The following is a 12,500-nucleotide window of genomic DNA, read 5'->3' on the forward strand; positions in this document are numbered from 1 at the left end:
ACACACACACACACACACACACACACACACACACACACACACACACACATTCACACACACTTTCCTATTTGTACATTCTCTTCTCTCCCACATTCACACACACACGTTCATGCTCCCCCACACACACACACGTTCATGCTCCCCTACACACAAACACATCATGCCAATATGCAAACCTTCTCTCTCCTTCTCTCCCTCTCTCCTACATGCACACATATGCAACAGCTTTTGGACAAGTGCATGTGCACGCACACACACACACACACATGCACACACACACACACACACGCACCAATACACACATGCACACATACACACACAGACACATACACACACACATACATAGACACACACACTCTCTTGATGCTGATGTTAATCACTGTCCCAGTGGAGAAGCATGACAACAACACCTGGCGTATTTCCCAACCATTTCCCATCCATAGCCAGGCCCTTCCGGCAATCTCTCTCTCACCTCTTTCTCACTCTGTTTCTCCATCTCTCTCTCTCTCTCTCTCTCTCTCTCTTTCTCTCCATGTGGATTCTTGGCTGCGGTGACAACATTCTTTGCCATTAAATGATGAGCTGGTGCCAGACTGTTACCAGAATGTGGGTCATATTCATGCATGTGTGTGTTCCCCTCCACCGATCCCCAGCTTCTCAGGCTGACCATGTTTTTAGATTTTGTGTTTTGAGATTCCTGGCCGCGGTCTACACGCACAGCCCCTTAACTGGCCCTCTGAGCCAGGCCCTTTGCAGTGAGTGGGAAAATGACAGCCACGGCCCAGCCACGTCTCGGCTACAGCGGCTTCTAGAGGGGACGGTTGGGTTTGGGTTGGGTTTGCTGGGTTTCAGCTATATAACCTGCCATGTTTTTTTTTTTTTTTTTTTTGGATGGAAAAGTCTAGTAGCTGATTCTCCCAGATTCTCCCGTCTTAACTGCTGTAGTTTATCACTCTCTGCTGCCTGCGCTAGTTGCGTCCAGTATCGTCCACTCTCTGCTTTGCTTTCCCAGGCTCTCGTCTACACTCATTGCCCCCCCCATACATTGCCCCCTTTCTGAACAGCTGATTTGTTTCACTTAATCACTTCCCTCTGTAGTCCTGAAGTGTATTTTTAGTTTCCCATGTGTTTTTATTGGTACCGATATGGAGTGAGTCTGCTTTCATGGTTTTTGTGTGATGGCGAAATCCTCTCCCCGAGGCTGTAATTCACATAACCTTATTTAAAAAAGATCTTTCTGCTTTCTGTGTGAAGGGACATTAGATTGGACCACTTCCCAAAAACTGAATGACCTCTTCACATTTACTTGCTCTGTTAGCTGCTGTGAGGAGGGTCCATGTTGTCTGATTCTCTTTCTTATACTGTCCTACCATTTGAAATGCTCTCTCTCTCTCAGTCTCATCTCCTCCCTCTCTCTCTCTCTCTCTCTCTCTCTGTGTGATTTATGTGTGACGTATGCACAAATGCACCTGTATGCAAAGTTAAATTATTCTAAAAGAAATGTACACAGTGTACATAAAATAGTTTCTTTCTCTCTCTATCTGTCTCTCTCACTTTCTTTCTTTCTATCTATCTGTCTATCTATTTCTCTCTCTCTCTTCCTCAGTTGTCTGGGTTGAGGCGCTCTCTGCAGGAGGCGGAGGAGTCCCGTGACGCGGGGCGAAGGGATCTGATCGAGGCCCATCGGCAGCTGCGGGAATGCGCCGGTGAGAGGGACGCCCAGCGGCAGGAGGCCCTGGAGCTCCGAAGGGCGCTGGGCGACGCAGGCCGCGAGAAGGAGGCCGTCCACACCTCCAACCAGGAGCTGCGTGCCACGGTGAAGAGGGCCGAGAACGACAACAACAGGTTGGGCATCATTGGCCACTGCGGTCCAGCATGGAGATTTCAGCATCCTGCACATCCTCCTGACACATTCAGAAAGTCAGAGCCTCTTGCTCTATCCTCATAAGTTTGACAGGACAGACATCTTGCAATTAAACAATATGGCACAAACGAGAGTGGCGTTGGTAGCAGCTGCAGTATAGCCATGGCTCTGATTGGACTGTAGGCACGAGGCCGGAGACTGAGCTAATGCTGCAGGTAATCACAGCCATGGTGATATCTGCTACCAACGCCACCATATTATATAGCAAATATCATATACAGTATGTCATGGTATGATAACCAAATGAGTTAGCTGACCAACATTTAACTGATGAATAACATTTCAATCCCAGTATTAGAAGTTTTCATTTCACCTTGTCATTCTTTTCCAGGGCTACTGACCAGTCTGTGGTCAGTTCTATGCTCCATGGCTAGTGACCAGTCTGTGGTCAGTTCTATGCTCCATGGCTAGTGACCAGTCTGTGGTCAGTTCTTATGCTCCTCATGTGGACACCTTGTGTTGCTGTGTTTTAGTCTGAAGCGGTCGCTGGAGGAGAAGGAGCAGAGGCTGTCCGTGCTGGAGGAGTGTAAGTCCTCCCACCAGCAGGAGGCGAGCAAGCTAAGGGCCACGCTGCGCGAGCTGGAGCGCTCCCGTCTGCAGGCGCGCCGGGAGCTGCAGGAGCTGCGCAGACAGGTGAGCACGGCTGCAGGGCTGCCAAGTCCCTTGGGGACGAGTAGAGCTACCGCACGCCTGGTCACTGGAGAAGGAGATCAAACCATTGGGAGATACAGCAGTATTGCATGTCATCGCTGTAGCGTTGTTCTATCAGTGTTCCTGTGTTTCTTACTTTTATCAGGCACTTTGTTGAACATGCTAATACATTGTACATTGCATGGAGCAGAGGAAAGCTTCACGATTTAATGTGTCAAAAAAGATTCACACATCACAATGTAAAATTTGGAAAACCTACCAACCAGATGGAATTCACCACTAATTGGAAGTGACATATTTAGAAATATTTCAATATGGCCTCTGGGTCTGGTCTTTGGTGTGTCTGTCTGCAGATGTTTGCAGATGTTAGCACCTCCGTATTTGCCAGTGTTAAGAGCCAGATCTCACTTGTGGGACTGCGGATGTGTTAAATGTCTGTGTGGCCTCGTCAGGTGAAGAGCCTGGAGGGGGAGGTGTCGAGTCGGAGCAAGGAGCTGGGGGAGCTGCAAGCGCGCGTGGCCCAGGAGGAGCAGCGTGAGGAGGAGGCTCGCAGGGAGGCCTTCAGCCTCCGACAGAGGCTCCTGGAGAGCGAGGCCGGCCGAGAGGCAGCCATCAAGGAGGTGCGAAGAGTTCACCATTACAGCACAGCAACTTGGAAATGGTGGCCTCACTCCATGTGGTACATTGTGGTGAAAAGTAGTGCGAAAATGTTATTTTTGATAATTGCTTGATGCAAATGGACTCAGAGCAATTAGAGTTGAACGGAGCATTTTTTTTTATGATGGAATGGATCACGGATCATGAGTCAGATCAGAGCAGATGATCAGGATGTGGTTGCACAACCTCCAAACAGAGCACACAGCTTGTAACCGCACCTAGAGAGTTTGGCAGCACAGCTCTTAGATCACCAGTTCTGACGGACTTCTTGGACTGGAGTCTGGTCAACTCCTGTACAAACCAAAGTCCTGAAACAGTCAACTGTCAGTGATAGCACAGCACTTTCAAACACACAGCTGTGACAGACAGACAGACAGACATTGACAGCATTCCCAGTTTATCATTCTTCCACTCAGAAGGTGTTTGAATCAGAATTTGAATCTCCCAGTGGATTTAGTGCATTTCTCAGATCAGAATTAAAACTAAAACGATCAATTGCTAATGTCATGTTGGTCAAAATACATTATACAGGTTCTCAGTTTAATAGTCCTTCCCTCCAAAACATTTACACATTACTTCATTGCTTGAGTCATTATATACAAAAGTGTCGAACCACTTGTCATATGTAATCTGTCAAGTATATTTTTTGGAAAGAGCTGCTGTACTGTAAAACAGTCAAATCTTCCCTGTTACCAATTACATGCTCTGGTTACAACACAGCGCAAACAGTACTGTAAAAGTATATAGTAAATATGAATCCTGTCTTCTACAATCACCCACATACAGTAATGCATAACATTTTACTGTTGAAATGTATGTAAACCAGACAGAAAAACTGAAGCAAATTGTTATATTTACAACATGGTTACTAACAGTGACACAGGAAATTTTCATTATGATGGCACTGACATGTTGATTGGCATTACAGTAATATTTTACTTTTGCAGGTAATCCACTGTGCAATGCAGTTTGCACAAATAGTTTTCGGGAATTGCACTTACTGTTGTGAAATTGTTAATAATGATTCGAGAACTGCACCAAGTCGACTGAGAAAAACTCTAATGTAAATGTTTTGGACTGGAGTCTCTGTGACCTGTAATCACCATCCTCAACTTTGCATACTCGCCCTCCCTTGAGGAGAGATTATAATTAAAGCATGGCTTCCTCATTAAAGAACCGGGACGTTTCAGGGTGTAGGCAACTGTTATCAGTGTCTGTGGTCATCAATTCAACTCAGTTTCAAAAGTTCAGAGCCGATTTTCGACTGATTCAAGGTTAAAGTTCTGCAACAATGTTAATTGTGTGGAGATTAAGCCAATTAACATGATGTTTGTAATGCTAGGGTGTGTTCCTGTTCCAGTTCATCTGTGCAGTTTGTCCGCCTGGAAACATCAAATGTTATTACAACAACAAAACAGATCATCTAGCTCATATTTCTCTCCCACCACTGCGATAAAAAAGTACTTATTCAGTTCTGGTCAATGCTTTATCAAATACAACAATGACAAGCATATAATGTATATGTTTGTGCGTGGGTGTGTATATATTGCTGTGGTCGAGTGTGCTTGTTATCAAGGAAACCGCATGCAGTATCTGAATCAGTGTCAGCAAGGTCATCTGTGCCTGTAGCAAGACTGCCTTTCCTCTCCACACCCAACACTTTCCTCCCTGAACAGTTCAGCTGGAGTGAGTGAGTAAGTGAGTGTGTGTGTGTGTGTGTGTGTGTGTGTGTGTGTGTGTGCGTGCGTGCGTGTGTGCGTGCGTGCGTGCGTGTGTGTGCCCAACACTTTCCTCCCTGAACAGGCCAAAACCCTTCAAAAACCCCAAAGCATGATAAGGGCAACAGTGACAGGGGCAAACCTCCCGCAGCAGATCTCTTTCTCTCTCTCTCTCTCTCTCTCTCTCTCTCTCTCTCTCTCTCGTTCTCTATCTGCCCCCCCCCCCCCTCTCTCTCCGTGCATATCTGTATGAGACGGCCTTTCGTGCTTGTTGGGCTTCAGCTTGTTAAGTCCCATCTGAACACAATTCAGTTCTATTTCGGGGCATGTTACATGTTAGCACTTTGCTGGATATCAGGCTTGGCCTTTAAGAGCTGGCAATGCTACTAACTGTTGGTAAATTTCAAACATCTGGATAAGACATTTATACGCTGCCCCTTTCGCTTTCATCTTACCTGCAACAACAATTCTGAACACTGTTTTGGTTTTATACGTGATTATTAAGGTTAATGTTTTGTGAGATATCATCACATATGCTTATTGGAGAGTGCCCACCATGGCGTCGGACCCAGCTAGCACCCCCCCCCCCCCCCCTAACCATGACCTCTATTGTAAGTTGAGAACATGGCCAGATGAATCACAGAGAGCAATAAATGTGTTGTTACGATCATGATGCGGGGATAATAATTTAAACATAGTTCTGGGAAGTGTGGCCCAGTGCGTGATTCACTTGGTGGAGTAATACTCAGTTCTCGTTCAACCACTGCTACAGTACATGGAGTTGAGCATGTTTCCATTCCAAACATGAGAGAACTGCTTCACCATGGCGATGAGTGCAGTGGCAGCATGCTGATCTCACCCCCATGTGTGTATCAGTAACTGAAGGATTCCGCTCTTCTTAGTGTTGTTCTGCCGGTGTGGTTCAGTGGTGGTAATATGGAGGGAAGAATTGATGCACTGGTGGATATATGCTCCCAGGCCCCTCCTCCTCCATCTCCTGGAACTAACACTCCTGTCTATCCTGTTCTTTCTTTGTCTGTCCTGTTCTTTCTTGTGTCCTGTCTTATATGTTGTGTTATGTCTTATATGTCACTATGCCTGCATAGGGAAACTTGCCTCTCGGGGATAAATAAAGTTTTTTGAATTGGATGAAGGATAACTTTAAGGTCACAGATTCTCTTTGGTGATGTGCAGCACACCTGGCCTGAATCTCCAATTCCCAGAGAGGGGGCTCTATAACTTACCACAAAGCTCCCCAATCCACAATCATGTAGCCTGTGGATGTCCTCCATACATTGCTATTAACGCCCACCCTCTTTGCCTGGTTCTGCAGTCCTCAGTGCTGCAGCGGCGAGTTGCTGAGCAGGAGGAGGCGGAGGCGGCCGCCAGGGAAGCGCAGCACCAGCGCGACGCCGCCCTCCAGGAGAGCCAGCGGCGGCAGCGCGAGGAGACGGCCCGTCTGGAGGAGGCCCTGCGGGAGGCCCAGGCCCAGGCCCGGGAGCAGGGCCTGAGGGCCAGCCTGGCCGAGGGGCAGGCCAGGGGCCTGGAAGAGCAACTGGCCCAGGGGGAAGTTGCCCGCCGTGGGCTGGAGCACAGGCTGGCCGGCCTGGAGTCGGCCCTGAGGAGGACGCTGGGGATCGGGCGCTCCGGGCGGTCACCCACCCGGGGGGCCAGAGGGCGGAGCCCCTCTCCTTGGAGAAATCGCTCTCCTGTGAAAGGTGAGGGGTTGATGGCATCTTGTATACTCATAAACAAATTTTTGACAAAAAACATTAAAAGAAAAAATAAATAAAAGATTATTCATTGTAATTTAGATGTTAGTGTGGGAATTATTATGTGTTGTCTCTTGTCAGCATGCATTCTTTAGGGGATGTGTTGCTTGAGAGAGAGAGGTTTTATATGTGTGTATCAGTTTACAATGTGTCATTTGCCACCCCAGTGAAAAACAAATATAATGTCCGCAACACTGCTTAAACTCCCATATTTAATGTACAAAAGCAATGTTTCAACCCTGCTGGGTCTTCTTCATTTGTCACCCTGCCACAGACGGTGAGGGTGGGCCGGAGGGACTGACACCCAGTGGCTCTCCGGGCCGCTCTCTGTCCCCTGGCCGTGGGGGGGACGAGGAGCTGGACCTGGACACTCTGCACACGGCCCTGCACAGCTTCCAGCGGGAGCTCAGGGACACGCAGAGGGACAGGGTGAGATCCCCCACTCACACACGTCACACACTTAACACTCACTCACTCCTCAGACACCAGGAAGAGGGAGACCAAGTACACAAATGGTTTTGTTACTGCCTTGAGGAAAAAGAGATCCTGACCAGTGCCCATTTTCACCAATTTGATTAATTGTCCTTTTTTACATGCATATTTCTTATATTATGTATACAGTTATCATATAATGTGTGCTTGGTAAATTAATATTATTTTATGTGTCTGCGTTGCTGTGTATGTGTGCGTGTGTCACAGGATGAGGCCTATACACAGGTGCTGAGTTTGACTCGTCAGGTGAGTGAGCTCCAAGCAGCTCAGGACAAAGCCAATGGCAGACTACAGCAGCTCCACAAAAACCTGAGAGATGCAGAGCAGGGTGAGTTTCTAGCACACAAACACACACACACACACACACACACACACACACACACACACACACACACACACACACACACAGTCACACAAACATATACACTTACTCATACACACACACACATACACACACACACACACACACACACACACACACACACACACACACACACTCTCATGGGGAGATTACACATGCCTACTCAGCAATGACATCAACAAATATCACACACTGTGGGATGTGTGCGTATCTGTGCATCAGTGTGTGGCCATTGCCATTTCTTACTGTGTTATTTACCTCAGGGAGGCGCGAGGTGACTGAGAGGCTGGAGGGGGTGCAGACATCCCTGGCTCTCCAGGAGGAGGTGAGCCGGCGTGGGGAGAGAGAGAGGAGGAGTCTGGGAGAGGAAGTGACCACGCTGAGGAGCAGCCTGCAGGCAGCGGAGGCCGAGGCCCAGAGACTACAGGTGAGGAAAGGACTCCACAGGTGAGACACAGGTCAGGTAAGACAGCAAGCATATAGAGACGATAGAAAGGCTGCATCAGAGACATCTGAAACCCAGAGATGTCAGGTGAGAGACGTATAGGACAGGTGAGACTCCACAGGTGATGTAGAGAGAGTGTGGAACTCTGGGTAATAGAAGGTGATTGGTTAAGCTTGTGATACTGTTGAGGGAAGATGCAGAAACAGGTTAAGACCACGAGAGACATGGACCGCAGGAGAGTTTCCTGGACAGCTCACCTGACCACTGGTCAAAACGACCCCTCAGAACACACACTGACGATGGCTTAGGCTGAAACGCGTCTGTGGACATGGCATTAATAAATAAGTTAAGAGAATATAAGTGGTCACCTTTAAACTCGCACCCGAAATTGTTGTGAGATTTGAAGTTGAGCGCGCCTGTTCTCACTACTACTCCAAAACGACTCTCCTTTCTATCTTTATATCTGTTCATTGTAATCTACTTTGCCTTTTATATCTCTATATGTATAAATTGTACATTACACTGTAATCCAATAAAAATAAATAAAATAAATAAATAAATAAATAAACAACCTCTCCCCACAGGAGAAGCTGGAGCGCAGCGAGGCGTCCGAGTCCCGTGGGGAGGTGGAGCGGCGGCAGCTGAAGGAGGCGTGCGAGCATGCGGAGGCGCGGGCCGGCCGCCTGGAGGTGTCCCAGCGCTCCCTGGAGGGCGAGGTGCAGAGGGGAGGCGTGCGCGCGGCCGAGCTAGAGGCCGAGGTGGCCGGCCTGCAGGAGCGCCTGGCCAGCCTGCGCAGGGAGCTGGGGGAAAGCGAGGAGAGGGGCGCCCTGCTCAGGTACTCCAGGGGTCAAACAATCTAGTCCCTAACGTGAAGAGTTTGATTCCAAAACGCTATATCCTCCATTTTAATGAATTTTCATAAATCATTTTTTAAAATGTTGTTCTCCAAGTAATTTACACTGAACTGATATTGGGTTATTGTTGTTGATTAATTTATCGCTACTCATTCAAAACAACACAACTGCAATTTTATTGATATTACCTGAAATACACAATTACTGTAAATAACATGACTTTAAATAACATTTCATTAATTCCATGCATTTTGGAACCAAACTCTTCCTGTGTAGTACAGTATGATGGGCTATAGTTTTGCTACTCATATTTGTGAAGAGGAATTCCATAATAGTGAGACTGGTTGACATGTAAGGACATGAAAGACCTGCACTAATGTTTAAAATATTGCAAGGTAATCATGTTGTAGTAAAAGCAGTAAAAATGTCATTTAAACTGCTTTTGGTCTTATATTTCTCCATCCCTTTCTCTGGCCCACCTGCTTGTCTCTGTCTCCTCCATCTCTGCCCCATCCTCTCTCCCTCCTGTGCCACGTCCCCGTCCCCCTGCTCAGGCTGGAGGTGGAGCGTCTGGCGGCGTGTCTGGGTCGGGCGGAGCAGCAGGACTCCCAGCTGCGGGAGAGGCTGCAGGGCGCGACGGTCCAGCTGAGCGAGAGCAGCGCCAGTGCCGGAGCCGCCCAGGAGCAGGCCGCCCAGCTGCAGAGGGCGCTGACCGCCAGCGAGCACGACCGCCGCATGCTGCAGGTACAGTGCACACCTACGGTACCACTCAGCACAGACCCTCTGGGCCGGATTGATATTAAGCCCTGGACTAGAGGAGGACTTCACTGGTTATCTATCGAGACAAACTATGATTTAAGTCTAATCCATGATCTATGAATTTAAGTCTAATCCATGATTCATTAATCCATGAAACCGGCCCAATGACTTTTTTGATTACTGACTACCCACTTTTTTATCATTAGGTGTATTTTTACTACCAAATTAGATAACGGATATGACACTTGATACAACTTGCTTAGACTGCTTTTCTGATGCACAAATATGGCTTTAGATGATTGCTCACTGGTGGTGCCAACCCCACCACAATAATCCTAAATAGGACCGTGGCACCGCCTTGGCCTGGATGTGCCCCCTTTTACGACAGCCAAGTCGAGTCGTTGGTCATATGGCACGCGCTGCTCTGTTTCCCAGCAGTCCGTGCCCGGGCCAGTGGTGTCTTGGTCGGAGTCGGATATTTATGAGTTTCTGGAAATAGCGTTGTGCGCGCCTCGAGCGTTCCCCCCGCTCCCCCGTGTGCCGTATGCGGTCGGCTGTTTATGTAGCATGATGCCCGCAAGCGTTGCTATCAAAACCTCTCAGCCTGAGTTATGGTGCGGGGCGGCTTCTCCCATCCCTGGCCCCGCTTTCAGCCCCCTGAAACACCCCTCCCTGACCAGCCCTTGCGCACGAGGGACGCTTAATTGCGACTCTCCAAATCAAATAAATAATCTGCGCTCATTTACTGCCTGGTTTTTACAGTGATTTATGCATCGGTTCCATAATGTTTCGAGTTTGGGATTTCGAGAAATTATCTATGCTGTTGGTGTTGGAGTGGGAATGGATGAGGTGTTAGCTCTCGCTAGCAACTTTTGGGGAAGAGAGCTTTAGGGACGCGGTGGCTCGCCGCCACACTTTTAAAGATGCTGTGCAAACACAAACGGAGCGCGCTCCGTGTAAATCTCTCGCTGACACAGCACAGGACCCCGCCGGCCTGGGCCAGTGGAATCCTGCAGCTTCTGACCACAAGGCCCCCAAGGAGCGGAGCAACCAGAAGGGAGGGAAGAAGAGAGAGAGAGGGAAGAGAGAGAAAGAAAGAAAAGTTAGGGAGGGAGTGGAGGAATAAAGAGAAATTCATGTTTCATGTCAACATAGGAATAACATCTGATCTGTATCACCTCTTGGTACTGAAGATCTGAACTCAGGACCCTGATCTGAACCCACTTGGTTTGAGCACAAAAGCACTTTCCCAAGCCACAGATATCTGTTCTACAATCCTGCGTACAGTTGCCTGTGTTCTAGCCCGTTTTCTAGCATGCGTTCTAAGCCATGTTCTAACCTGTGCTGTGCTTCTTCTGTGGTTCCTCAGGAGAGGCTGGATAAGATGCGTGAGGCGTTGTCCGAGAGCAAGAAGCAGAACCACGTGCTGACGGAGCGTGCCCAGAACCTCCAGAGAGCCCAGGAGGACAGTGAGCTGCGTGCGGCAGAGCTGGACAAGCAGGCGCGGGCACTGCAGGAGGTGAGGGGAGGGCACCCGCGTCATCGACCAAATGAGCACCACATCTACCGCGCGGTAGCAGATGTCCACACGCTCGGTTTATGCATTGTGAAGCCATTTCTCGATAGTTGCGTTCGTGTTCGTGTTCTGTTTACAGAGTAGAAATGAACAGCTCATTGTGTTGAATGTTTGTTGTTAAATGTTGTTTATTGGTCATTATTGTTGTTTATTCAGGTTTTTTTTGTTGCACTAACGAAGACTAATGAAACGAATCCTTGCTGCTTTTAAAGTGACTTTACATGGAAAAAGTTTGGTCAATTAAAAGTAGCAGTCCTGCGCTGCAGCTCAGCATATGAATGTAACCACAACATTGTGTTTAGATCAACAGTTTAGCCGTGTGGCTCAGTAGGCATCCCTCAACTTAAATGGGTTGTTGGATGCAGTTGTCTTTGAGGGGGGGGGGGGGGGGGGGGGTTGGAACGGCTTAACAAAACCAAAGCTTGGCACATGGCAGCGAGATGAGCTGGCTTCTCAGATCTCCTCTGCGTAGAGACATTTGGAAATGATGGTGAGAAACAACAAAGCAGAACAAAACAAATGCGTTCGCTATCTGACCAGTTTCTTGGGATAATAAAAAATAGCCCATGCACCAAAACAAAAGGAAAACAACGCGTTTCAAACAAAACAAAAAACATCATGAAATACCATGTAATCCATCATGAAATCATGTCCTGTGATCAGAATCGGAGCAAACGTTTGGAAGGAAGATGACAAATTATTTGATTGGGAGTGAATGCTTTTTGTATGATGCTGTTTTAGACTGTCACATTGTGCTTCCCCTTGACAAAAGCCTTGGTCTGTTCTGTCTCCATCAAGAGGGACCCACACGAGTTAGAGTATCTTTACACAGTGCAACGTCTGCTTAATGTGTATATGACAAACCACTTGAACTTGAACCTAGATTTCAGTTTGAACTTGAATGCAGCGTTTCTCCGAGATGTTTGCTTTTCTCCCTTTTGTGGTCGTAGATCTGACGATAAGCCACTTGAGGGTTCAGCTCCAGCACAGTATTTCTCGCTAACGTGTCCCCTCGCGCTCTCTCCCCGCTGTTTGGTGGCGTCTGCGGGGTTGCTTGTTTTATTTCTCCCCTCTCAGGCCCTGAGACAGAGGCAGGAGGGGGAGCAGGAGGCCCTGGAGGACTCCAGGCAGCTTCAGAAAGACAAGGGGGACCTCCAGGGACGCGTGGCTAGCCTGCAGGCCTCGCTCCAGAGGCTGGAGGCCGAGAAGGCCGACCTGGAGAGAGGGATGAGCCGCCTGGGCAAAGGCAAGGCCTCGCTGAGGAAGACCCTGGAGAAGGTATGAAGGGGCT

General features: G+C 48.3%; 1 protein-coding gene across 1 annotated transcript in view; it reads left to right on the forward strand.

Annotated features, from left to right (window-relative positions):
- crocc2 (ciliary rootlet coiled-coil, rootletin family member 2) overlaps positions 1 to 12,500 on the forward strand; it is a 69,412-nt gene that overhangs the window by 53,123 nt on the left and 3,789 nt on the right. Inside the window, exons 22-32 of the mRNA XM_042057149.1 lie at positions 1,607 to 1,845; positions 2,398 to 2,557; positions 3,028 to 3,195; positions 6,284 to 6,668; positions 6,997 to 7,151; positions 7,422 to 7,542; positions 7,839 to 8,002; positions 8,605 to 8,855; positions 9,429 to 9,618; positions 11,003 to 11,152; positions 12,287 to 12,487. Of these exons, the coding sequence (XP_041913083.1) occupies positions 1,607 to 1,845; positions 2,398 to 2,557; positions 3,028 to 3,195; positions 6,284 to 6,668; positions 6,997 to 7,151; positions 7,422 to 7,542; positions 7,839 to 8,002; positions 8,605 to 8,855; positions 9,429 to 9,618; positions 11,003 to 11,152; positions 12,287 to 12,487 (2,184 nt within the window). The remainder of the gene's footprint in view (positions 1 to 1,606; positions 1,846 to 2,397; positions 2,558 to 3,027; positions 3,196 to 6,283; positions 6,669 to 6,996; positions 7,152 to 7,421; positions 7,543 to 7,838; positions 8,003 to 8,604; positions 8,856 to 9,428; positions 9,619 to 11,002; positions 11,153 to 12,286; positions 12,488 to 12,500) is intronic.

Source organism: Alosa sapidissima, chromosome 12, assembly GCF_018492685.1.
Source record: "Alosa sapidissima isolate fAloSap1 chromosome 12, fAloSap1.pri, whole genome shotgun sequence".
NCBI classification, from domain to species: domain Eukaryota; kingdom Metazoa; phylum Chordata; class Actinopteri; order Clupeiformes; family Clupeidae; genus Alosa; species Alosa sapidissima.